Source organism: Corythoichthys intestinalis, chromosome 5 (assembly GCF_030265065.1).
Source record: "Corythoichthys intestinalis isolate RoL2023-P3 chromosome 5, ASM3026506v1, whole genome shotgun sequence".
NCBI classification, from domain to species: Eukaryota; Metazoa; Chordata; class Actinopteri; order Syngnathiformes; family Syngnathidae; genus Corythoichthys; species Corythoichthys intestinalis.
The window spans coordinates 20,469,697-20,496,485 of record NC_080399.1 but is presented as its reverse complement, the minus strand read 5'-3'; the positions used below and the strand labels follow the sequence as shown (position 1 = coordinate 20,496,485).

The following is a 26,789-nucleotide window of genomic DNA, read 5'->3' as shown; positions in this document are numbered from 1 at the left end:
CAAGTTTATCAACTTTAACTGTTGATTCACAACATCAAATGACCTCCAAACATAGCAAAGGTCACTATGTTTTTTTTTTTTTTTTTTTTTTTTTTTTTTTTAAATGAAAAAAATAAATAAAAACATGAAAGGTAACACCAGTCACTTTGCCAACTAACTTTTTTACTACTGTGTGTGTATTTCAGTAGTCAGTCACTAAACTACCCAAAGAGTCGAGAGGCATTTTAACAGTCGAACATGTTTACATTTTAAGTGTTTATTTCATTTTCTTAAAAGCAAAATAAAGGCAGTTAAAAAATAAAAATAAAAAAATAAAAATGCAAAAAGCAAACTGAAACCGAACCGAAACCGTGATCCCAAAACAGAGGTTAAAATTGAACCGTGGGCTAACTGAACCGTTGCACCCCTAATTCAAACATAGAAATAAAAAGGGCACATTAAAAAACCAAACTCAAGCCTTTTTTGTCAATTATGGAACACAATAGAGTTCTTGCATTAACCGTACCTTCTGCATTCAATAAACTGTCAGAGAAAGTTGTGAGTCATATGATTAAAATGCTTATTGATTGTACGAAAAGTTAAACTTGGCTAAAATAAACAGAACAATGAGGAATTAATGTTTCCATAAATGGAGAGCTGTTTTAATAAATGTTTCATGATGTTTTTTGCTGGCTCTTGTTTGCTCAAAGCCCCTCAGTGGCCATATCGTGCTGATTAGCATTAATACTTGACCGCAGTACTGGCTCTCGTCCGAGCATATCGTTTTAATTCGACCACGGACTGGCTTGGCAGAGGCCGGCCGGGCAAACGTGCAAATTCTGGCCTGCTGCCGACTTTTGAAGCGCTCGCAAGTTCACAATGAAGGCGGCGTTTTGATAGGCTCGACTGTGCGGAGAATTTGTAGAAAACCGCTCACTGCCTATTTATTATACCACGAGCTAATCACTTCAAGAGGCCTTCGGGCTGGAACGCGGTTCTGGCTAATGTGTTAAAATGGAGTGAAAAGAGGGAAAACAGCTGAGATTCTATAAACACAATCAGATACGGTGTTGGCCAACATACACAACACAGTCAATTTGATATCATTATATGGAGGGAGGGGAGGGGAGGTTACTAACATTCGCCCTCTTGACACGCAGCTTGAGACTCTGGTCTTTCTGAAGGACGGCACTGCTTAGACGCTGCTCCTTTTGCGGTCACACACTCCACACTGCGCTCCATCACCCCTGCCCCGCACGTCTGAGAGCACTGGGATCAAGACATTTATTGATTACTAGCTAGAATGGAATAGAATCAATCTTTGTTAGCCCCAAAATGTCAGCAGAATTTGCGGCAACTGTATGTGACAGCAATCTTACTAATTCACTGCAATGTCTGAGTCTTATCTAAAAATTGTCATCTTTGTTTAATTCTCAAACAACAAAGTAGAGGAAATTAGTATTGACATTTTTATACACAACTCAAATTCTTAAAGAACTATTGAATATATACTAACAGCAAAAAAGTAGGATGTCGACTCAGTAATGCTGACAGGTGATTTGACTTAATATTGAGTTCTATGGCTGCTGTAGATTATTTAAGTAACCGATTAATCTATCAATGAGTTAGTTTGAATAATCGAGTAATCGGAGTACAAACATTTCATGCTTTGCAGAATAAATGTAAAAGATGTCAAGCGAAAGAAACAAGTGTTTATGCTTGCAATATTATTTATTTTGGCTTGCTAAGATTGCACTTTCAAAAGACCATTAAAGACGCATACAAAATAATATTCCTGAGTGTTTCTTCAAACTATGCAGGAATGCACTTTCATTTCACAAGAAAAGAATTTGAACGTAAATTAAAATACCTGAGTTTAGCCTCAAATGGTAAAAAAAAAAAAAATTAAAATAGGGCTGTCAAACGATTAAAATTTTTAATCGAGTTAATTACAGCTTAAAAATTAATTAATCGTAATTAATCGCAATTAATCGCAATTCAAACCATCTATAAAATATGCCATATTTTTCTGTAAATTATATATATATTCTGTAAAATAATTTGTTGGAATGGAAAGACACAAGATGGATATATACATTCAACATACGGTACATAAGGACTGTAGTGGGCATTTCACTCTACTGTCATTTAAATCTGTCTATGCTGTCCTCACTCTGAAGCGTTTACTTTTTCCAAAGCTAGACAGCTAGTGAACGACGCCTTAATAATCAGACTTCTTCCTTTTTCATCTGATTTATAAATAAAATGGCCTCAAACCACTGTCCTCTTTAGACCGTAGTGAAACTACAAAAAAAAGTACACAAGCATTGCATTAGCAACAACGTTAGTTTAGCACGCGTCTCATACAAAAAATATAACATTAAGCTTACTAACATAATATGTACATTCTTTACAAAAACCATACTTACGGACAAATCTTGTCCAAGGATCATATAAGCACAACGTTACAACGTAGGCGTCAGCCCGAGACGTCGTGCAGCCATATTGAACTGGCAAGAAAGCAATAAACCATGTCGCAAAGCGACCACAAGAGTTCGCTGTTAGACAGCACAAAAAACCTTGTTGTAAGACTTACCAAAAGGCAGAATACTGTCTGAGCGGGACATGTGCGTTAATTGCGTCAAATATTTTAATGTGATTAATCAAAAAAATTAATTACCGCGCGTTAACGCGATAATTTTGACAGCCCTAAATTAAAACTATTAGCTGACTTGCATAGTGAAAGTCCGTTGGTTTAAATTGGCTAGGGGTCGAATTTCATTCTGATTTTAAATTTGAGAAGCAGATTTCTTGCGTTGTACGGGACTGTTTTTATCAGCTTCGCCAGATTGCTAAGGTGGAATCTATTGTTTCACGCTCTGATTTGGAGAAATTGATCCATGCATTTGTCATAACTCGGCTGGATTATGGTAATTCTTTGTATGCAGGCGTCGGTCAGGCACAAAACTCTGCTGCTCGACTCCTAACTAGAACCCGGAGGCACGAACATATCACAGCATCTCTTCACTGGCTCCCAGTACATAACCGAATACATTTTAAGATATTATTATTTGGTTTTAAATGTTTGAATAATCTTGCGCCCCCATATCTCTCAGAACTGCTTCAGCCTTACAGTCCAACCAGAACCCTCAGATCAGCTGATCACCTGCTTCTAGTAGTCCCAAGATCAAGGCTGAAGCTTAGGAATGACGGTGCATTTGCGTTGATGGCGCCCAGGCTGTGGAACCAATTACCACTTACTATTAGACAGGCCCCTTCTCTTACGGATTTTAAGTCACGCCTTAAAACATTTTATTTTTCTTCAGCTTTTAATGTGCAATGACTGTTTATGACCTCGTCTTTTATTTATTTTATTTTTATGTGTTTGTTTTATCTTTGGAAGTTAACTTATTTTGCTGTTTTATGGTATGTAAAGCACTTTGGACTCCTTTGCGGATTTTTAAAAATGTGCTATACAAATAAAGTTGATTGATTGATTGATAAATGTAATAAAATTCTGATGTTTTTTTTTTTTAATTTTCTATTTTTTTTTTTTTTAACAAAGCTCTTAAAAACCGTTCAAACACATACTCCCACAAAAAACTGCTAAATATACCTCTAAACTAAATTACGAATGCATCAACAAACATATTAGCTCAAACAAAAACAACATGATGTTGGCCTTAACAGGGGAGTAGTTGGATTCAGCCGTTAGACGAGTTATGTCATAGTCACTGTTAACACTAGAGGGCAGTGTATCAAGCCAAATCAATAAAACTAAATGCAAACACTTTCAAAATAAAACATTACAACTCCACTCTAATTAAACCAATCCTCGAAGCAGCAAAATTCGATTCGAAGCTTTTTTCTTATCAAATGCTCGACTTAATCGATTAATCGTTGCAAATGATCGGACTGACTTAATAGTTAAGAAAACCGTATTTTTCGGACTATAAGTCGCACCTGAGTGTAAGTCGCATCAGCCATAAAATGCCCAACGAAAAGGAAAAAAAACAGAAGTCGCAACGGAGTAAAAGTCGAATTTTGGGGGGGAAATTTACTTGATAAAATCCAACACACAGAACAGATATTTTATCTTGAAAGGCAATTTAAAATAAAAATACAATAGAGAACAACCTGCTGAAAAGGTGTACTGTATGATAATGTTACATGACGCATGAACAACGAAATGCGAACGTGGCCGGTATAATAACATAAAATAGCTATTAAGAGTTCTTCAGATAACTATAGCATAAAAAACATGCTAACAAGTTTACCAAACCATCAGTGTCACTCCAAAACACCAAAATAACATGTGAAATGATATAATAATGTGTTAATAATTTCACACATAAGTCGTTCCAGAGTACAAGTCGCACCCACAGCCAAACTATGAAAAAAAACTTACAAGACTTATAGACCGAAAAATACGGTAATTGTAATTTAGTTAGTCGATCACAACCAATATTGTGAGAAATCAACAACAAAAAAATCTAACAAACTACTTAAGGAAATTTTGTCCTGAAGGTAGTAAAGGAGCAACTGACATACTGATTAGCTCACAAACCAAAGAATAAAGTGACATAGTAACAAACTACAAGTAAACCAGACGGTAATATCTCTCACCTTGCGCCAAGGGCCAACTTTCCAGTAGGAGGCCTGCGGGCAGTCTTTGATGAGGCACGGCCTAGTGCTCAGAGGCCTGGGTTCCGGGCAATGGTTACCTGTGGCGGCTGACCCAGTGGCGTAAGGATTTGTAGCCTGAGAGGAAGGTGTCGTCGAGCAGGAGACGGCACGCTGCTGGTAGCCAATGCCGCAGCTAGAGGAGCACTAATCCACACACGTTGACAAAAGTAAAGAGATTCTTTGTCATTTCTCATTATGGGCTGCCATTAAGGCGTTAGACGTCCAATCAATTTGAACTGGGAGGGCTACCCGTGAATGATTAATGCCAGCCTTTTCCAGTTCAAACAGATTGGACGTCTATTGCCATCAATGGCATTGAATAAGGTTTAATTAAGAGTTATTTAATAACTGAATTTTAAGTAGTATTCCAACCTGCGACCACTCCCCCGTAGTCCACACGTGGCGGCACGGCACGGCTTCGCACGGCTGACGTGACGCCGGTCGGGACGCCGGTTCGCAGTAATCCACCTGCGCCGGGGTCATCCTCGGACCCACGCAGTCCACCTTCCTGCTCCTCACACCGCCTCCACAGGTGGCATTACACTGCAGGCAAGCAGCAGAAGCGCATGCGTAACCAGGTATGGACGGATTGGCACAGCGCGGGGGCACTGTTGTACTTCCCAGCAGCCTTTAGAGATGTCCACTGGACCCATTCATGGATGCCAACATGTGCTAGTATAAAAACAGCTGAATTCCTCCAATACCAATGATTCTAGTTAAAGAAGCATTTATATGACAATAAACATGAATTCACAAAAAGTATTAGTTTTTCATTGGTGCTGAATGAGTACATTCTATCATTGGGTCATCATTGAGCTTAGTCCTTATCCGTATGAATAGTGGTAGCTCAAAATTTATTGCCTGTGTAGTTCACATTCCTAGTAAAGGTTCAGCATTTGACTGAAGGATTTCTTGGGCCACATCTCGTGGTTCTCAAGGCAACATAGGGAGGCATCTGAGCTCAGCAAACATTTCTGCAGAAGTTCCCGCACAGTGCCCTCTTTTGTGCCTCGCCATTGAGGAGAGTCACACATTAGCTAAGAAAACATGCTAAAAACAAAACCCCCCCAAAATAAACTACTGTATATGTAATCATGTTCATTAAAACATTTGCTCACCTAGTTTGATTTGGATAGAACTAGGGCTGCAGCTATCAATTATTTAAGTAATTAATCTATCGTTTAGTTAGTTCGAATAATCGAATAATCAGATTATGAACATTTAATGCTTTGAAGAATACATTTTAGGAGATGTAAAACAAAGCAACAAGTGTTTATGTTTGCAATAAATATTTATGTTGGCTCGCCAGGATAGCACTTTCAAAACAGCATTAAATGTGAATATGAAATAAAATACCTGAGTGTTTCTTCAAACTATGCAGGATTGCACTTACACTATACAAAAGCGATAAATGCATTTAAAATGGAATCAAAATACCTAAGCTTATCCACTAACAGTGAAAAAATAAGCAAGGATTGAAGTATAACAAAAGAACAATTGGCTAACTTGCTTCACAAAAGTCCGCTAGCTTAAATGCTATAAAATGCTAGCGTTTTGCTTTTTTACAATGCTCTTAACAAATCGTTTAACCACACATTCCCACAAAAAATTCTAAATATACTTCTAAATTAAATTACGAATACATAAACTAAAATATTCGCTCAAACAAAAACATACAACCTTATGTTGACTTTAACAGGGAGCGGTTGGATTCAGCCAGGTTAGACGAGAGGGCAGTGTATCCATCCAAATCAATTAAACCAAATGCAAACACTTTCAAAACAAACCATTTCAATGCCACTCTAATTAAACGAAACCTCGCAGAAGCAAAATTTGATTCAAAGCTTTTCTAATCGAATTACTCGGGTTAATCGGTTAATCATTGCATCACTAGATAGATTAAAACTAAAACTAAAAAGACTAAAAACTTATTAATTTTGGTTTCACTGTGTTCCTGCACTTATTAGGGCTGATCCAGCACCTAACTGACGGCCTCTTCTTATGAGAAATCCTGCATACAAATATAAGTTTCAGGTGTCAAAGAATGTACTTTTCGCAAGAGAAATTATATTTTATGCAGGTTATTTGCTGCGTATCCATCTCGACAAATAAAATGTGTGAAGTGAGCAGTGAATATTCGCTAGCCTAAATAAAAGTGTTTTTTTTTTTTTTTAATCAACATTTACATTACATTGGATATGAGCTGAAATAAATGCTTATAAATTCCTCTGAATGGGAAGTGGACATTTGCATGTTCAAAGTCAGTGTGGTCTGGAGTTGTTCTGGGACTTGTGTCTGATTTGTCATCCCTAAACCGCCTAAATGTACTTTGCATTGGCACTTTATGATTTACAAATTAATTACTGGTAAAAACCTGTAAAAAAAAAAAAAAAAAGGTCACTTAAAAATCTGCCAGATAGTCTGGCCATGCCCTTCAAAGGTTTTTATTGACTCACAGTGCTGTGGAATGCAACCAAGTAGCAAATAAAAACGTTTTCTACTCACTTCTTTCCACGGAGCGGCAACCCAAGTGTAATGGGTGCATTCTGCAGCTTGGCACCCCTGGATAACGGCAGGCCGTGATGGAGCATCACATAGATCTTCTCTGACCTTTCCGCTGCCTTTGAGCCTGCAGTAAACGCCTCGGCTCTGGATTCCCATTCCGCATGTGACGGAACACTGGCAAGATACACAAAAAAGAGATTTGCGTCAGATTGACAAAATCGGACCGCGTAACGATATCTACTACTGTCAGTTGCTTCCATGCTCCTGAACTATAGACTTCAAAGGACAGTTTGTTGCTACTCATTCATCTGTACAATCTCTTTCATTTGCTTTTCAGATGTATACCTGCATACTGAGGAAGCACAGAGGCTTCAGATGATTACGCTGATTTTTGTCTGAGCTCAAAGACAGAAAAAGTGAACAGTGGGCAGTGATGAATATCAGTGGGATTCAACATTTGACACACTCGCGCCTGTAGTGTTTAGAACTGCACTGCATCTCACGGTCAATTTTTGGGGATATTATTTATATATTTCTGAAATGAATATTACTTTTACTGAATACAAAAGTAATAAAATGTCACCTAAAAATAAATTCAAAATAAAAAATAAAACTAATGAGATTTTAACCGCATTTTTCTTACTATAAGTCGTTTCTAAGTATAAGGCTGCATCCACACTGCAGGTTAATACTGATTTCTCTGCGCATATGCAATATCTGGCGACATCTGAATTTGTTCAATGTCGTATGAACAGTCAAATTATGTTTTCTTCATATCCGACCTGGGATCAATCATACGTGCATAAACATCTGATGTCTATCAGACACCTCTGAAATATGAATGCACTGTATAGCCACATGAATGAGACCAATACAGTGAGGAAAGTAAGTATTTGAACACCCTGCGATTTTGCAAGTTCTCGCACTTAGAAATGATGGTTAGGTTTGACATTTTCATGGTAGATGCTTGTCCACTGTGAGAGACAATCTATAAAAATAAAAAAAAATCCCGAAATCACAGTGTATGATTTTTTTTAAACAATTTATTTGTATTATACTGCTGCAAATAGGTATTTGAACACCTGAGAAAATCTTGTTAATATTTGGTACAGTAGCCTTTGATTACAATTATAGAGGTCAAACGTTTCCTCTAACTTTTCTCCAGGTTTGCACAGACTGCAGCAGGGATTTTGCACAACTGCTCCACACAGATCTTCTCTAGATCAATCAGGTTTCTGGGCTTTCACTGGGAAACAAAGTTTTAGCTTCCTTCAAAGACTTTCTATTGGGTTTAGGTCTGAAGACTGGCTAGAACCTTGATATGCTTTTTACGAAGACACTCCCATTTTCAATGCTCTAACTGAGGGAAGGAGGTCATTCCCCAAAATCTCACAACACATGGCCCTGGTCATCCTCTCCTTAATACAGTACAGTCGTCCAGTCCCATGTGCAGAAACACAATCCGAAAGCATGATGTTAATAACCCCATGCTTCACAGTATGGATGGTGTTCTTAAGATGGTACTCATCATTCTTCTTCCTCCAAACACTATGAGTGGATTTAAGACCAAAGAGTTCCATTTTAATCGCATATGACCAGATGACTTTCTCCCATGACTCCTCTGAATCATCCAAATGGTCATTGGCAAACTTAAAACGGGCCAGGACATGTGCTGGTTCAAGCAGGGGAACTTTCCGTTCCATGCATGATTTTAAACCATGCTAGCCTTAGTGTATTACTAACAGTAACATTGGAAATGGTGGTCCCAGCTCCTTTCAGGTTATTGACCAGCTCCTCCGGTGTAGTTCTTGGCTGATTCCTCACCATTCTTAGGATCATTGAGACCCTACGAGGTAGATCTTGCATGGAGCCCCAGTCCAAGGGAGATTGAAATTCATGTTTGGCTTCTTCCGTTTTTAATAACTGCTCCAACAGTGGATCTTATATCACCAAGCTCTTTGGCAATTGCCCCGTAACCCTTTCCAGCCTTGTAGATGTCTACAATTCTGTCTCTGGTATCTTTGGAAAGCTCTTTGGTCTTGACCATGTCAGTAAGCGGAGTCTTCTTGATTGCATGGGATGGACAGGTGTTTATATGCTGCTAACAGCTTCAAACAGGTCAAAAAGTCAGTCTCAAAAAGTCTACCTCCACTCCAATTATTTGGTGGACTTTTTGAAGGTGACGAACAGGTCCTTGAGGCTCACAATTCTAGCAAATAGACAGGTGTTCAAATATATTTACTTGCAGCCGTACAATACAAATAAATTGTTAACAAAATCATACACTGTAATTTCTAGATTTTTTTTCTTTAGATTGTCTCTCAAACAACAACAGACATCGCAGGATAGATCGACAGAGATTGCCGTCGGTGGCAGCCGATGAGTTAATTTGTTGATCCCAATACATAGCATTTAAAGAAGGGCCGGAGGAATACAGTTCGTGCATAGGTTTCAAAGGTGTCACATGCACAGATTTGAAGATATAAGACATGTCCGCACAAGAAAGATTTCTAGCTTGCTGGTCGTTTGTATAGGACAATGATTGCTTCCAGAACTAACGCTGCAAGAGTGGAGGAGAAAAAGACTCACAAAGAGTGGGGAGTAGAGGATGTAAATGGATCTTTGGGGATTTTAGGCATTTCATTAGAGGGGGGTGGTCTTGGTGGAGGCTTAAAAGTGTTTGTCATGAGGTGGGAAAAAAATAGTTTGTCTGCATTCTGTCTATGGGCCATCAAACTGCCTGCTTGTTGTTGGAAGATGAAGACCGTGACACAAGTCTTGTTCAGGCTGCTCTGTGACTCATGATATATTGGATACGGAGTATTTTAGTGGTTTGTAAAAGGGGGTCAATGGGGCTTATTCATGACCTTTAGGTTTTGTGTGGAAAAAAATTGCAGAATACTGAAAGGGTTTGCAAAGTAAAGGCTTAGATTATGAAAACCATATCATAGATTACATAAATTAATATTCGTATATTGTCATTTGAAGCCACAAAGTTTTGGAGTTCAATTCCGTTTTTCAAAGGTAATCAGACTTTGTAAAATTGTAAGCCTTAAGCGCCCCCAAGAAAACTAATTTGACTGTTTCGGAACATAAGGCATCAAGATCCACATTGCTGCATGTCCAAGCAGCTGAACAAGAAGGGCAAAAAATATTACGGTAGTATTTTAAAGGAGACATTTGGGAAATTTGTAGGAAGTGTATGGTTAAATTAGCCCATAGTGGCTTGTGCAAGTACCATTTTTTCCCCTGGGACATACTCTTGAAGGAGTGTTTCAATATCTAGAGGTAGCGTAATAATAGCAACAACAACAAAAATTTACAAGATGAAAACTAAGAAGCCTTATCATTATTAAAAAACAAACAAAAAAAAAACGCCTGACGTATTGGGTAGCTTTTTGCAAGCCAAGACATTTGCTTCGGATCATTTGATGTCATTATTTGTTAGCAAAAAGAAGCACTAAGTAAAGACCTCAGTCACTATGTTAGCTAGCAACCCAGTAGCTAGCTACCTGCAAAGCTGGAGTATAAATTACAATGAGCAAAATTTGGATGATGGCCTGAAAAGTCTAAGGAAGGAACTAGTTTTCCGTTAATGCTTTGTAAAGAAGAGCTTCAGTACACATTTACACAAGACAACAAGTCAAGCTCAAGAACTGAAGTCATCAAACTAAAGGCCCGTTTACATGGTGACGCTGCAACACAAAGACCCGACGATTGTGTTGCGGAATGGCCTCGCCTTTACACGGTGACGGTGAAAACGGAAGGTGAAGACGCCAACTTTTGTTTCTGGCCTCCAAAGCGGAACGGTTCGATTGCAGGGATTGCTCTGCAACCATATGAATTAAGGGAGTCCCAAAAAAATCGATTACTAGATGCATCGCGATTCGACACGCGACGATTCGATTACGATTCATAAATGTTCAAAAATAATGATTTTTTTAGAGCGAGAAGGGACGAGAGATGGCTGAGTCCAAGTTTAATGCAGTAGTGGTCTGAGTCCAGACATTGGTCAAATTAATACTTCACAAAAAATATTTACTAAACTGCAGATTAACTGACACCCATAATGAAATACGTAAGCATCAGGGCTAAACTTGAGCACACTCTAGTTCTCATTTGCTTATTTTTCCGATCAATTTACGCTCTGAGCTAAGCTAGGCCAAGCCAAAGATGTGAGTTCGTTGTTCCTTGTCTTTCAGTTGTCCAGCAGTAGGTTCAAGTCGTGTTAGTTAGAAAAAGTCCCGAGTGTTTTGCTAAGTCCCATGTCCGTCTATATAGTACACGAACTCGCTTGTACTGTTTAGCCTTTATAGTTGTTGTTTTTGAGATGTTACTAGTTAGCACCAAGCGCTATGCTAATTAGCGACTTCGCTAACATGTATTTCCATGTCAAGTTGTGTGTTGTTTGGTGGTATACATAGGTTACTCCAGATGCAGAACGTTTGAAACCAGGATTAAGTACAGCGGTAACGCTACAAACATGCGAAATAGTACAGAAATCTCTAAAAACAAAGTATATTGGTTAAAAGAAGTCTTATTTCTAAAGACACTTTGCTTGTTTCAAGAACATGCGGAATCCATTCCACCGGTGTAAATTTTATTGTATTGTTGAGAGAAATAAGTACTGCCTTTGAAACAGCTAATGTTTTTGCACCTCAAGATTAGCTGTGTGTTGTATGGGCATGTTGAGAAATAATTACTGCCTTTAAAATGGTTAATGTTTTTGCACTTTCTTGTGAAAAAGGGAAAAAAAGCAGTTTAAGGGCAGCTTTTTGTTTTATGGGCATGTTTTCATCGTTCCTGTTGAATCATTAGGATATTTTAAATAGATAATGGACATAAATTTGTTTGGCTACTTTATCAATTAGTAATGTACGATGCATCAATAATCATGATAACCGTAATTATCGTCACTATCGTTCAATAATCGAATCGTAGCACCCTGAATCGTAATCGAATCGAATCATGGGGTACCTTAGATGGCACACCCTTAATACGAATGGAACTCTCTCGCTCCGATTATGTCATCACTGGCACACGTCACTTTGGGCATGCGCAGTTGCTGCTACTAAACATCCAAAACAGCAAACATGGGGGGAACGTCCGCTTTAACTTACTGTTTCTCTAATATTTTAACTGAAATTTATTTTATGTTCGCATTTTTGTGCCCTTTGAAGGAAAAGAAAAAACGTGTGCACGCCATAGCTTCGAGTGAGCGGGTAAATTGTCTTTCGGGGTGAGGAGTATATAATTGGCTGTTGCCTTATAAAATTGCACTGCCCCCTGAGGCCTGGCATGAATACTACATCGTGTTCATGCGACATTGTTCGAATGGAGACGGAACCAAGATGGAACCATGTAAATGCTAACATGAAATGCGTCATATTCTCGGAGCGTCACCATGTAAACGGACCCTTAGGTTAGCAAGCAGAATGAGTTTCACTCTGATATCGGGACTGAGTTCCATTGTATTTACACATTTTAAATTTTTATTAGGGGTGTCAAATTTATCGCGTTAACGGGCGGTAATTAATTTTTTAAATCAATCACGTTAAAATATGTGACGCAATTAATGCATTCACGGAATGACCCATTCATGCGTTGCCTCAAATAGTTTAAGATGACGCTGTTTTAGCAAATTGAGAGCGAAAAGGCAGTGAAATGCGAGTGGGTACAGGCGTTTATTGGACTGCGTCTTTTATTGGCTTAAGATTTGGCAGCCACTACTAAGAGTCATGGTTGTCCAACTTCCCATCATGCATTTGTGTGGAGCAAGACACGATCTTTTTCTTAACACGCCAAATTGAACACAACGCAGAACATATTGTATACCATTTTCAGCCACCACTGACAGTCATGGTTGCCCAACTTCCCATCATGCATTTGGGCGGAGCAGGAGACGTTCTTTTTCTTAACACGCCTAATTGAACACAACTCAGAACATACTGTATACCATTTGCAGCCACCACAGACAGTCATGGTTGCCCAACTTCCCATTATGCATTTGGGCGGAACAGTTAAGTCGCTAGAGTATCATTTAGTGAAAGCACAACAAAAATAATATTCCTATCTCTCAAAAAAATAATGTTCACAAAGAGAAAAATGACGTGGCTGAAAACGAAAATATTAAGAAGGGTTTTAATATAAAATTACTATAACTTGTACTCAAATTATCTTTTAAGAACTACATGTGTTTATATCCATGGATCCCTTTAACAGAAAGAATGTTAATGTTAATGCCATCTTGTGGATTTATTGTTATAATAAACAAATAAAGTATTTATGTACAGTATGTTGAATGTTTATGTCCGTCTTGTGTCTTATCTTTCCATTCCAACAATAATTTACAGAAAAATATGGCATACTTTAGAGATGATTTGAATTGTCATTAATTACGATTAATTTTTCAGCTGTGATTAACTCGATTAAAAATTTCATTTGACAGCCCTAATTTTTATATCATTTCACATACCTTGCTCCACCTGTTGGCTTTCCACGTGGGGCAACCGCGGGCCCGACAGGCTTTCTCGGCCCGGGGACGAGGAAGGGGAGCGCAGTGTTCCTCTTCTATTTTGGTTTGGTTCTGATCCACACAGGTGATCTCCCGCTGCTTGATGCCCCGCCCACAGGACACAGAACACTGAAGGGAAAATTAACAAAATAAAATGAATTATCATAACTTCAGACCAGAGGTTGCGCTAGACTTTTTCGTTGTCTGTCATTTTGACTGACAGGGTCATAAAAATCCGATCACAATCTATTTTTACCCGTCACTTAAATTTTTAAAATGATAATAATTACATATTCAATCGTATTTAGTTTTCAATAATTTTTAATTAATATTCTGTCCGAACAAGCTTAACAGAGAATCCACACCGTGCCATCACACATCAAGCAGATGAATATGTAACTTTTTCTCCGCAGTGACAGAAACAGCTGACTGTGGCCCCAGTAGGTAGGCTACATATGGAACAATGAAATTAACAGTTCACCTGCTGTGGCCTGAACGCAGTCTCACACCTTCCTCCTGGTTTACATATGTTGCAAAACATTTTTCCATCCTCCCTCCTCAGCCAGGAGAACTCCTGCTTCCACTGAACTATGTACTCCCTCCTGACCTCCTTGCTGCCGCTTGCGCGCTCAGTAGTTGCCGAGGGCTGATTGCTTGTTTGTCGTTCATCCTCCACTGCATCAGTCCCTCTTTTTTCACCTCTTTTATCAACACCATCGTCGTTTTGGGGCTTTTTGAAGAAACTTCGGAAACTCAGTTGCCTTGACATTTTCCGAGTAAGGCCAACGACGTCAAGCATCAAGAGAGACAATAGCTAATTAATATGCTCACTCGCCACCCTGTGGTCTGGGGTGTGAATTGCAACCTGTCAAAATGACAGATGGACTTTTTTTTAAAAAAACGGTCAACGACGGAAAATATTCGGCTAACGCGACCCCTGCTTCAGATAGATGTAAGATGACAGGGTAAAACATGACTCTCACATACTCAGGAAGGTGCTACAGTGTTTACAAGGTATCAGTGGTCAGGAAAATGGACTGGTGACGAGAGGGACATAAAGTATTGTGGAAAACTTACTTTTCCGTTTGTGTAATACTGGTTGGGTCTCATGACAGCATGGTGGTCTAGCGGTTAGCACATCTGCCTTACATTTCTGAGGCTTGGTGTATACCCCCCGCTTCCTACCCAAAGTCAGCTGGGAAAGGCTCAAGTTCACCCACAACATTAATAGGATAAGCGGAATAGAAAAAGGATTGGTGGATACTTTGGATCTCTGAAAAACCTCCCAATCAATCAAGTATGATTTTATTCAACAAGTAAATTTTACTTGGGGATTGTATTTGGTTAAATAGTGGCTCTGTGCCAGCACTATTCATTTGTAGTCCAAGCACAGACAAGAGGAGGGAGTTTCTAGTTCTTTCCAGAAACGCAACACAAATCTTAACCAGAATGAGACAGGTAAATAAGAAAACAATTAAATGTATTTCCACAGAAGAATGAAAGAGACCGCTTTTTAAAATTGTGAAAACATTGCGAAATATGTCTGATTCCAAATCATTGAGGTCAATAAGGGTGTATCAATTTGACAAACGGTCGGAGGCTCTGTTTGTGCGCTGGGCTTCCTAGCTGCATTTCACGGCCAATCGACTGTGCTGCAAACACATCATCTCAGCTAAACAACCCAAATGGAATACTCACGCCCGTGGAATGCGACCAGCTATTTAACCTGTAAACAAACTGAGTGACTTGTAAGAGCTCCTGTGAACTGAAGAGACGCAAAGCTGAATATGGTGAGATGTTCATGTGGTACCAATAAGGAACCCCCTAAGAACATGAGGAAGACAGAAGTGATGAACGGTTGTAAGCCAGTCACACTGATGAAAGCCCTGAAACGGGCCAGAGATGGCTGATGAGTCTTGGGTGCCCCACCGGTCAGGCCAGACAGCAATTAGGATTTCGGCTATTTTTCGCTCTACGACTGAGCAGGGTGCCCCTTTACAAAGAGGGTTCAGGAGACATGGCAAAGCGCATTTTGTCTTGGTATATTTTCCAGTCCAGATCATTCGCATAATATTGCATTGTCCCCTAATGATGATCTCAGAATGTTGCGTAACGCTGAAAACAATACAAGAGCACCAATGGAAAACCAGGAAATGAACATTCGTTGGGAGATTTGAGCAATTGTGAGAATGTAAGACAACAAATAAGCAGTGTTGTTAATAACGGCGATAGAATATAACAGCGTTATTTTCTTCAGTAGTGAGTAATCTAATTAATTACTTTTCTCATCTTGGCAAAGCCGTTACCGTAACTGAGACGGGAAAGGCGTGCGTTACCATGTTGGTTGACTGACGCAAGAAAAGTCTGAGAAAGACGGACTCACGGAGACGAGAGAGCAGAGCAGGAGTGGGGAGGAAGCAAGGGAGGGTGACGCCGTTGCAAACGCGATGCTACTATGCTAGGTGGCTCCAATAAAACCTGACTGTAGCCGATAGCCTACAAACTACGCCCACATGATTCTTCGGTAGATATCACATATATACAGAACTAAATGCAAATGACAGACACGGCTCCATTAGCAACATGTATAATAAAGAACTAGATGCGTTAGTAAACAGCCGCCATCTTAAAGCAGTAGACTTCTCAGGAAGGCTCTGTTGTAGAGAACCTTCCTAGCGAACCTAAGTAACTTTTCATCTAAAATGCTCCAAAATCGGGAAAATCTTGACTTAAACCTATCTTTAAATGATGAAATAGTTTTAAAACTTACAAATGTAAAAAGTAGACAGAAGGAAACTAATGCAATAACGGGAGTAATTTTAACAACTTAAACAGGTGATTCACAACATTGTAAATGACTTCCACACATAGCAAAGGTTACTATCTAGTTATCACAATACCCGCAATACCGCTGTGTCTAGTTAAGTTTATAGTAAAGAATTGGGCTAGGGCCAATTGTCCCCAAAAAAACCATTAAACTTCACATTGTGTGACCTGTTTCTATATATATATATATATATATATATATATATATACATACATACATATATATACAGTGGGGAGAACAAGTATTTGATACACTGACAATGCGAAAGCCCATATATATATATATATATATATATATATATATATATATATATATATATATATATATATATATATATATATATATATATATATATATATATATATATATTCACTAGGTCCTCCCGTGTGATTCTGGGATTTTTGCTCACCGTTCTTGTTATCATTTTGACGCCACTGGGTGAGATCCTGCATGGAGCCCCAGATCGAGGGAGATTATCAGTGGTCTTGTATGTCTTCCATTTTCTAATAATTGCTCCCACAGTTGATTTCTTTACACCAAGCATTTTACCTATTGCAGATTCAGTCTTCCCAGCCTGGTGCAGGTCTACAATTTTGTCTCTGGTGTCCTTCAACAGCTCTTTGGTCTTGGCCATAGTGGAGTTTGGAGTGTGACTGACTGAGTTTGTGGACAGGTGTCTATTATACCGATAATGAGTTAAAACAGGTGCCATTAATACAGGTAACGAGTGGAGCCTCGTTAGACCTCGTTTGAAGAAGTTAGACCTCTTTGACGGCCAGAAATCTTGATTGTTTGTAGGTGACCAAAATACTTATTTTCCACTCTAATTTGGAAATAAATTCTTTAAAAATCAAACAATGTGTTTTTCTGTTTTTTTTTCCACATTCTGTCACTCATGGTTGAGGTTTACCCATGTTGACAATTACAGGCCTCTCTAATCTTTTCAAGTAGAAGAACTTGCACAATTGGTGGTTGACTAAATACTTATTTGCTCCACTGTGCATACAGAACTAGATGCAAATCACAGACACAGCGGCATTAGCAACATGTATAACAAAGAACTAGATGCGTTAGTAAACAGCCGCCATCTTAAAGCAGTAGACTTCTCATGAAGGCTCTGTTGTAGAGAACCTTCCTAGCGAACGTAAGTAACGTTTTATCTATATTGCTCCTAAATCGGCAAAACTTAAATCTATCTTTAAATGATGAAACAGTTTCAAAACTTACACATGTCGAAAATAGACAGAAGGGAACTAATGCAATAAAGGGAGCAATTTTAACAACTTTAACGGTTGATTCACAACATTAAATGACTTCCACACATAGCAAAGGTTACTATCTAGTTATCGCAATATCCGCAATACCCCTGTGTCTAATTAAGTTTAGGGTAAAGAATTGGGCTAGGGCCAATTGTCCCAAAAACCCTTTAATCTTCACATTGTGTGACCTGTTTTTTTTTTTTTTTTGTTTGATTTTTTTTTTTGTTTGAGAAAAAGAAACATGAAAATAATCACCAGTTACTTTGCCAAGTAACTAATTACTCTTACATTCAGGTAACTGAGTTACAACGCAATTACTTTTTGGGAAAAGTAATTTGTAACTGTAATTAATTACTTTTTAAAAGTAAGATTAACAACACTGGTAATCACCCCAAAAATGATATATTTCAGATACACTAGTATATTCACCATACTTTAAATAAGTTAAACCAGTAGTTTCTATGAAAAGTACTTTTCTGCTGTTTTCTTACACGTGCATCTGTACTTTTGAAGCAAAAGTACAGAGTATATGTACTTTTGCCACCTATGCTTTTGAGTACACTTCCAAACAAAACATTCTGTAAGTGTGGTTTCGCGGTTGACACCGCACGCACATGCATAGCACGCATTGTAATTACCATGGCATTTTAAACACAGGGTAGCCTCAGCTGACGCACAGCATCAAAGCTGGCGGAATCACATATGCACTACACCAACGAATGCGCGCACACGCAGAAAGATAACTCCCTCCACCACTTCAGCAGGCTTTTTTTGCAAAGGGGTCTGCTGAGAGAAGAGCAGGCCCCTCCTCGGTGTCATAAAAGAGGGGAGGAAGAAAGAAAATCACAGCCATACGGGCTTCGCTCCCCTGGCTGAACTTTATCTGCATTTTAATGGAAGGAAGAGGAGGCGGAGGACTGTGTGTGTATGGTGGGGGAAGATAATGACGGCTATATGTGCTCCTCCCTCGCATCATATGTCAGCCATTAAGTGCATCACAAGAGCTGGCACAGCACAGTGCAGTGAAGTGTAGTGGACCGCAGGACCGCTTTAACCTCTCAGACTCAAATGAGGGAAAAGAAAGAAAAAAAAACTGGTGACCCCTGGGATTCAAGAGCACCCACACAGGTAGGGCTCCCTTTCACTATTTTTACTACTTGAAGAATGTCCGAACAAATCTAAATGAATACATAGGCTTGAATGTTGGTATTAATATGTGAGAATGTTAACCCCCCCCCAAAAATCATATCTCCCATGGGAAAACCTTGTCTAAATTTTTGCCCTCCCACGTTGTCACGGCCATTAATTTCACATGATTAGCCGTCTAAATCTGCTGTAATCCTGGGATGGAGAGAGGGGATTTCTGCGGGGATTAAAGTAGAATCGCTCATCCGTCGCGCATAAATGAGCCAAATAGCAGCTCAGAATAACTGCCACTCTCTTGATATGGTCACACATAATGGAGCGGGAAGCTCGGAATTATTCAGTTTAAGTAGCTCCAAAATGACAGTCCACATTTAACAGTTTTGGAGTTCTCTAGCAAATCACTTAATTGAGTGCTAAACCAGAAACAATTCATAATAAAACAGCTTTGTGGAGACTTAATCCAGACTACAACGGGAGTTATTATGGAGTTATTAAACATTTATTGTTGTTTGTAGGAGTGGGAACCTCTCGGTACCTCACAATACGATACGATTTGCGATACAAAGCTCACGATACCGATGATCTGACGATATGGCGATACAACGATTATCGATACATTGGTCAGGAAATCATTCAATGATATTCTACAAACGATTAATAAACAGAAAAACAAGCTTCTGCTGTGAATTGGAATTAGTTTATCACTAGTAGACGTCCAATCCATTTGAACTGGGAGGGTGGCAGCGAATGAATGTTCATTCGCTGCCATCCCTCCCACTTCAAACGGATTGAACATCTATGGCCGTCAGTGGCAGCCAATGCCAGACAATGAGGTAATTTTGGGCCATTTAAGGTCATTTACGTGTTGATTTTCAGTTACTTCCTGTTGATTTTGGGGTATTTTATGGGTCACTTCTTGTTTATTTTGAGTTACATAACAGGAAGTGACCTGGGAATCACACAAATGAATAGGCAGTGACTGAAATTCAACAGGAAATGACCTGTAAATGCCCTAAAATGCAGCAACTGAGCTGTAAATGCCCTGAAAATCGGACAGAATGACTGTAAATGGGCTGGTTTCGAATTAACGAACGTTTCTAGTCTAAATGGATTGGGCGTTGAGAACCGTCAATGCAACCTTAGAGTTAACTGAGACACTTTTATAGTGGAAGAGCAACTTGTTGGTTCCTTTTTATTGATTTTTTTAGACATTGACACCTTTTTAAAACGATATCTTGATTCTTGGCAGGAGCATATCGATAACCTTTGGGGATACAAATTATCACGATATATCACCATTTCGATATTTTGTCACACCCCTAGTTGTCTGTACGTTTTTGGGAAAGGGTTGAATTGTGTTTGCGCAGGACTGAGAAAAATGACTCCGCCCACTTGACTTCTGCCACCAGGTAAGCAAATAGAATGCACGCACCTTCCAAAAGTAAAAGAAACTAGGGCTGCAGCTACCGAATATTTTAGTAGTTGATTAATCGATGGACTAGTTAGATCGAATAATCGAGTAATCGGATAAGGAACATGAAAAATTAAAATACCTGAGCTGAGCCTCAAACGGTATAATTTTTTTTTTGTCTTTTAAATGAGGATCTATATACAAAAAAAGAACAATTGGCTAACTTACATAGAAAAAATCCGCTAACTTAAATGCTATAAAATGCTTAAGTTTTTTTTAATATTTTTTTTTAAAAACAATGCTCTTAACAAATGGTTCAGACACATATTCCCACAAAACACGGCTAAAAATACCTATAAACTAAGTTATGAATGCATTAAAAGACATGAGCTCAAACAAAAACTTAGCTTACATTGGTCTTAACAAGGAGCAGTTGGATTCAGCCATGTGAAAAGAGGCAGACCAGAGGGCGGTGTATCTGCCCTAATCAATAAAATTAAATGCAAACACTTTCAAAATAAACCATTACAACGCCACTTTAATTAAACGAATACTCGAAGCAACAAAATTTAATTCGATAATTGTTTTCTAATCGAATACCCGAGTCAATCGATTAATCGTTGCAGCACTAAAAGAAACATAATGACTGGGAAAGGCTGCTAAATACCATTTAAAAAATCCAATTAAATTAGAAAATACTGTCTCAAAAGGCTAGGTTCATACCGCAGTTCTCAATGCACAAATCCGATTTTTTTGTAATATCCGTTCGCCTTTGTCCATTGAGCCTGTTCAGGTGTCACGCATGCGCACTAATTCGCATTCAGAGATGCGCTGAGGAAATTGACTCGTATGCGCTGTAGCATTGAAACAAATGACCACACATGCTGGCTCAACGTCATTCAAAGGTGATCATATCTTGATTTCCAAAAAGAGGACACAAATAACAGACATAAATAATCCCCGCTTAGTCTTATCGTCAAAGTTTATATGGATCGATAGCATGCAGGCACTGTGCGTGACACACACACATAGGGACAGTTTGCCCCGACTCTCGGCCGTGTAAGCAATCTTGAAATATTGCTCATAAGGAGCGAGAGAAAACCGAGCATTCTCAGGCTTATCCTCAACCCATTTTTATTTTTTTATGATTGTTGTCAAGCCTGACCCTTCCCCAAAAGCCTTGTTCAAGGCAAGCTGGGCGCTAACGCACAGCTGTCTCTCTCTTTCTTTGATGATGAGATTGCTGCATGAATTACGATTTGAGAGACCTGACAGTTCAGACTGCCGCGACATTCTTGAAAAATGTGGCTCAGATCGGATTTAAACCACATACGAAAGTGACCCAGATCGGATTTGAAATGGTCCACTTCTAGGCGACTTGTCCTGTTCAGACCGTCAAGTTAATGCCTCACTCGAGTCGGAAAAACACGGGGAAAAAAATCGAATTCGTGCATTAAGATCTGCGGTATGAACCTAGCCGAAGTTACATTTGTGCAGCATGCATTCTTAACTAAAAGAGCCCCCAAATAAAGTCCAGATTTTTGAACTGTTCCAAGCATAAGAAACATCAAAATGGTAGTGTGTCATCTATGTCGTTTTTCTATTTGACTGCAATCACATTTGCAAGTGTATTCATTCTGCAAATGGTAGGTTTTGAAATTGGTCACGGTGGAACGTCATCCCTTGCCGTGTAACACCAGGTACCTGCCCTCTAAGTTCTTCCTCTATGTCCATTAATATCAGGATGCTAAGCACTGAGAAAAGACTAAAGGTTGGCACTTCCTGGTACTAAAGTATGCCACATTAAGCATACAATATATAAATTAAGCATTATCTTTATCTATACGTGTGTATTTACTGTAGATTAGAACAATACTTTTATCGCTAAACCAGTTCCGGTCTTTGTCACGTTTTTCCCAGCGACCTCCACCCTCTGCTTGCTAGCTGGCATCCATGCCTGGTTCTTGATCGACTCCATCCCCTCCCCTCCTCCATCTCCTGTGCATCGCCTCCAGAACTCTGCACTATGAACTCCAGCCTTGATATACCGTGTGAGGGTGTTGGCATCAAGTGAGTAAGTAGAAATGAGGAGTATCTAAGCGTTTGTAACGAGGATGTCATAACGATAGCTTGTCTCCTGACTGAAATACATCTCTCTGAGCGCACGCAACCCCGCTGATAGCGGGAGTATCAAGTGAGTGAATATTTTATTTTTGTACAATTACAAAGCTTTGAGTCATTGAAGAACGATTGTAGTCCGCGTCTCTGCGATGTGTCAAAATAATCACACGCATGGACATATCCACTCTAACGATGGCCAATCAGAGCAACTATTTGAAATATAAATATTCCAATTAGAGCCAGACAGTTCAACTTTTGCAGAAACCCAAGACAAGACGACCAACTAAATAGCTAGAAAACATGAAATTCTAATGCAAACCTGTTAAAATGGCATCCAAGGTTACGAACAATACTGTTAAAAAAATACAACTTTAGTGCCACTTTAAAAAAATCCTAGAAGACTATATCTTCAAAAAATGCATACAGTTGTACCTTGTCGTCTCTACATCCAGAATTTTCAGGTTAAGACATGTCTCAAGGGGAAAATATTGCCTCTTGTTCAGAAAGAAATTTCAGGATACAATATGCAAAAATACAGTATGGCTAGCACATGCTGCTCCCAGAGTTAATTGAACGTGACATACTTATAGCTGCTCTGCCATTAAGTATTGCTTAGCATTTCTGGCATCCATTTGGCTAAGAGGGACCTCTACTGTACATGTATGTGTGTATCCCAGCGTCCTCTTCATTCGTCCCTTGTGTTCCAACAGCTTTAGATGAGTGTATTAACTTTTATTCTTGACTCTATTCTTGGTTTTTTACATTATGCACAACTCAGATTTGATGTTTATTGTGCAATAATCCAATTGTAACATGTATTTGTTACATGTTTCAATGCATTTGTATGCATTAAAAAAGATTTATGTCTGAATTTTAGGGCGGAAACATATTCGGCCATTTACATGGAAAACGCGTCTCTACTTAGAGAATTTTCAAGTTAAGAAACTACATAAGTAGAGGTACCACTGTATATCAATTTATTCATTTACACGATATAAAACTTTTCTGCACATCAATGTTTGTTGAGTGAAAAATGGATTTTTATAGCTTTTGTTTAGTCGTTTTGCTTCCAACTGCAAACCTTTAGTCGAAAGAGTTTTCTTCATTTCGTTTTTATTTTCTTTTGACCCCCCCCCCCCCCCCCCCCCCCCAATTTAAGGTGACCTTTATATAAGAGTTTGATTGTTTTCCTGCTTTGGAGACTAACAAACCCCCTATTTTTTGGCATGTTATCATTAGCCAGGGCTTTTAAGATAGATCGTAGCCTAAAAGGTGAGTGTCAAGGTTACATGTCAATCACAGTGGGGCTTGACGGTAATAGCGAACACATTTTCGAAAAGTGGGTTAACCTTGGCCATGGTACATGTTTAGACTAAGAGGGTGGGCGTCCAAAGACAGATTCCTATTGACATCTTGTCAAGGACACTATGGGGAAACCTCTGACAGAAGTATATTATTGTAAGATCTTAAAATGAGAACCCCCACTTGATGAGGAAACAAACTGGCACATGTTTGATTACTGCTGTTTTATTGTTTGGTTACTGGAAATGACAGACACAGCATACAACAAACATAATTATATTTACTGCTTATTTTTTAGCTTATCAGGTGATTGCATTTTAACTGCTCGCCTTGTTTTTTTTGTTGTTGTTTTTTTGTTGTTGTTATTTTGATGAACGACTTAATAGATTCTTTGTTTTAGACTTTCAGCGCAACCTGTTCTTCCAATGGTCGCCATTTTAAAGGGTTTTTACAATATAAAGGTAAGTACAAATCCATAGCTGTGTGTAGGGCTGCAACTAACGGTTATTATAAAGTTTTTTTTAGGCATGTTGTAAGTAAAAATGAAGACAAAAATGGATGACTTTTTCGTTCGAAAAATGATATTTTATTACACCTTCCTGACTTAACTGTAGTCTACGACTGTATTAATTATCAACTTCGTTGGCAACTAATTTATTAATCTATTTAATCGATTAGTTTTTGCAGCCTTATTAAGAAGCTAGTTTAGACAGTAAGCTGTTCGAAAATTGGAAAACAGCAATTCACATTTTTGCCAAAGTAAAAGCAGATTTTTGTTCATGTCCTATGTTGACTAAACAAAAATATAATGAAGAAATCTGATGCTATTTACAACTGAGAAGTTATATGTATGTTATAATTTCAAGAATTTAGACAAGTTTAGGGTGAAGAAGGTTCTAAACGATTACCGTATTTTTCGGACAATACGTCACACCTGAGTATAAGCCGCACCAGCCAAAAAATGCGCAATGAAAATGAAAAAAACATATATAAGTCGCATTTTGGGTGGGGGAAATTTATTTGATAGAATCCAGCACCAAGAACAGACATGTCACCTTGAAAGGCAATTAAAAATACAATAGAAAACAACAGGCTGAATAGTTGTAAGGTATGCTAACATTTCATGATGCTAGAAGTGAGATCGGGCCTAAAAAACTCAGTCCGACCCGACCCAACCAGCCCGTCGGTAGCCCGACGATGCCCGAGCCCGATCAATTAACGTATTTTTCGGACTGTAAGTCGCGTTTTTTTTCATATTTTGGCTGGAGGTGTGACTTAAACGCAGGAGCCACTTATGTGTGAAATTATTAACACATTATGATATAATTTCACATGTTATTTTGGTGTTTTGGAGTGACACTAATGGTTTTGTAAACTTGTTAGCATGTTCTTATGCTATAGTTATCTGAATAACTCTTAATAGCTATGGCCACGTTCGCGTTCTGCCTTTGGCAATGTATGTTCAATTGTATTATTGACTTTTTTATGTTGAAATGGATGCATTTAGTTTGTGGCACTTTCACGCCCACGTGGGGGCGCACTCGCACTTGTTTACGTGAAGAAGAGCGCTCACACGCCAGAAGAAGACGGACAGCCACGTAGCTCTGAGCGAGTGAGTGGGCGAGTTAGCGAGATAGAAAGACGGCCGCGAATTTAAGTTAATTGTTTATGCTTTTAAAATATCTCTACAGAGGCAACGCCTGCGTGTATCATCTTTTCTGTTGTTGTTGTGTGTTTTCCACCCGCGATCGGACACTTAGAGCCAGTTGTGTGGTTGTTTGAACGATGTGCTAATGCTAGCGAACGCATGCTAACCCGTTACGTTATTGCTGTAATAGCACCTAATTATCATTTATTTACGTTGATGCGAACCTGTTTGCTATCGAGGACCAAATTGATTCAGCAAATTATACAGACGTCCAGCATTGTCTTTTGGGAGTTCACTGTATAGCCAGGACCGAGCCGTAACGTCCTGGTGAGGACAGTATATTCGCATTTCGTTGTTCATTCATCATGTAACATCATACTGTACACTTATTCAGAATGTTGTTCTCTATTGTATTTTTATATTAAATTGCCTTTCAAGATGACATATCTGTTGTATGTGTTGGATTTTATCAAGTAAATTTCCCCCCAAAATGCGACTTATACTCCGGTACGACTTACATATGTTTTTTTTCTCTTCGTTGGGCATTTTATGGCTTGTGCGACTTATACTCAGGTGCAACTTGTAGTCCGAAAAATACGGTAACTTGATTTGCTTGCCCGAGCCCGAAAAAAAAGAAATTTTATGTTTAATTTGTGAGGACTCAGGAGCAGGAGAAAATGTGGGGATGATATGCGTGGTTGCGTTTTGTGTGATCAAGTTTGTGACGATGCCGGCGCATATATGCATATAATGACAACAATTTAAAGCGTGTCTTTTGTAACAAATTCTCCCAGTTAAACAAGACTGTAAGATGGATATTCAATAAACATTTATATCTTTTATATTTGCGCGTTTGTTCTAACAAGCGGATAGTGGATTTGACATTTATTTTAGTTGGCAGAAAAAAAAATGCAAGTTTTCTCAATGTTTAAATAGTCTACATATTTTCATGATCATTATAAATGCATTTACACAACGAAATAACGCTGGAAAAGTTTGCTAAATATATTTCTCGTATGAGACCAAAGCGCCACATTTGTTCACATTCAGCGAAGCCTACACTGATTTCCGTATCTTCAACAATCAATTTGAATCCTTTCCATATCCCACTCCTACCGCAGTTGTTTGCGTTTCAATTCTCCTGTTTTTAATTTGTTTTTCACTCCTGTAGCTGCTCCATATCGAAAAGGAAATACCAAGATGCTCGCGGAAGGGAAGATTGAAAAGAGAGCGGGGCCGCTGCGTTCACGTGCGCAGGCTGCACAGCGCTTTCTCTGTTTTATCCAAATTATTTATTTTATTTAACATTCGTACATCGTTTTAGTATACGTAAATTAGTGCTGTCATATTTATCGCGTTAACGGGCGGTAATTAATTTTTGTAATTAATCA

At 38.7% G+C, this 26,789-nt stretch overlaps 1 protein-coding gene across 5 annotated transcripts in view; it reads right to left on the bottom strand.

Annotated features, from left to right (window-relative positions):
• The window catches only part of LOC130916739 (A disintegrin and metalloproteinase with thrombospondin motifs 20), a 301,389-nt gene that overhangs the window by 18,356 nt on the left and 256,244 nt on the right, over positions 1–26,789 (bottom strand). For all 5 annotated transcript variants that reach the window (XM_057837674.1, XM_057837675.1, XM_057837672.1 and 2 more), the window contains 5 exons: positions 13,646–13,813; positions 7,171–7,344; positions 5,038–5,208; positions 4,606–4,809; positions 1,119–1,248 (listed from right to left, as the gene is read on the bottom strand). In XM_057837674.1, coding sequence (XP_057693657.1) covers positions 1,119–1,248; positions 4,606–4,809; positions 5,038–5,208; positions 7,171–7,344; positions 13,646–13,813 — 847 coding nt within the window. The remainder of the gene's footprint in view (positions 1–1,118; positions 1,249–4,605; positions 4,810–5,037; positions 5,209–7,170; positions 7,345–13,645; positions 13,814–26,789) is intronic.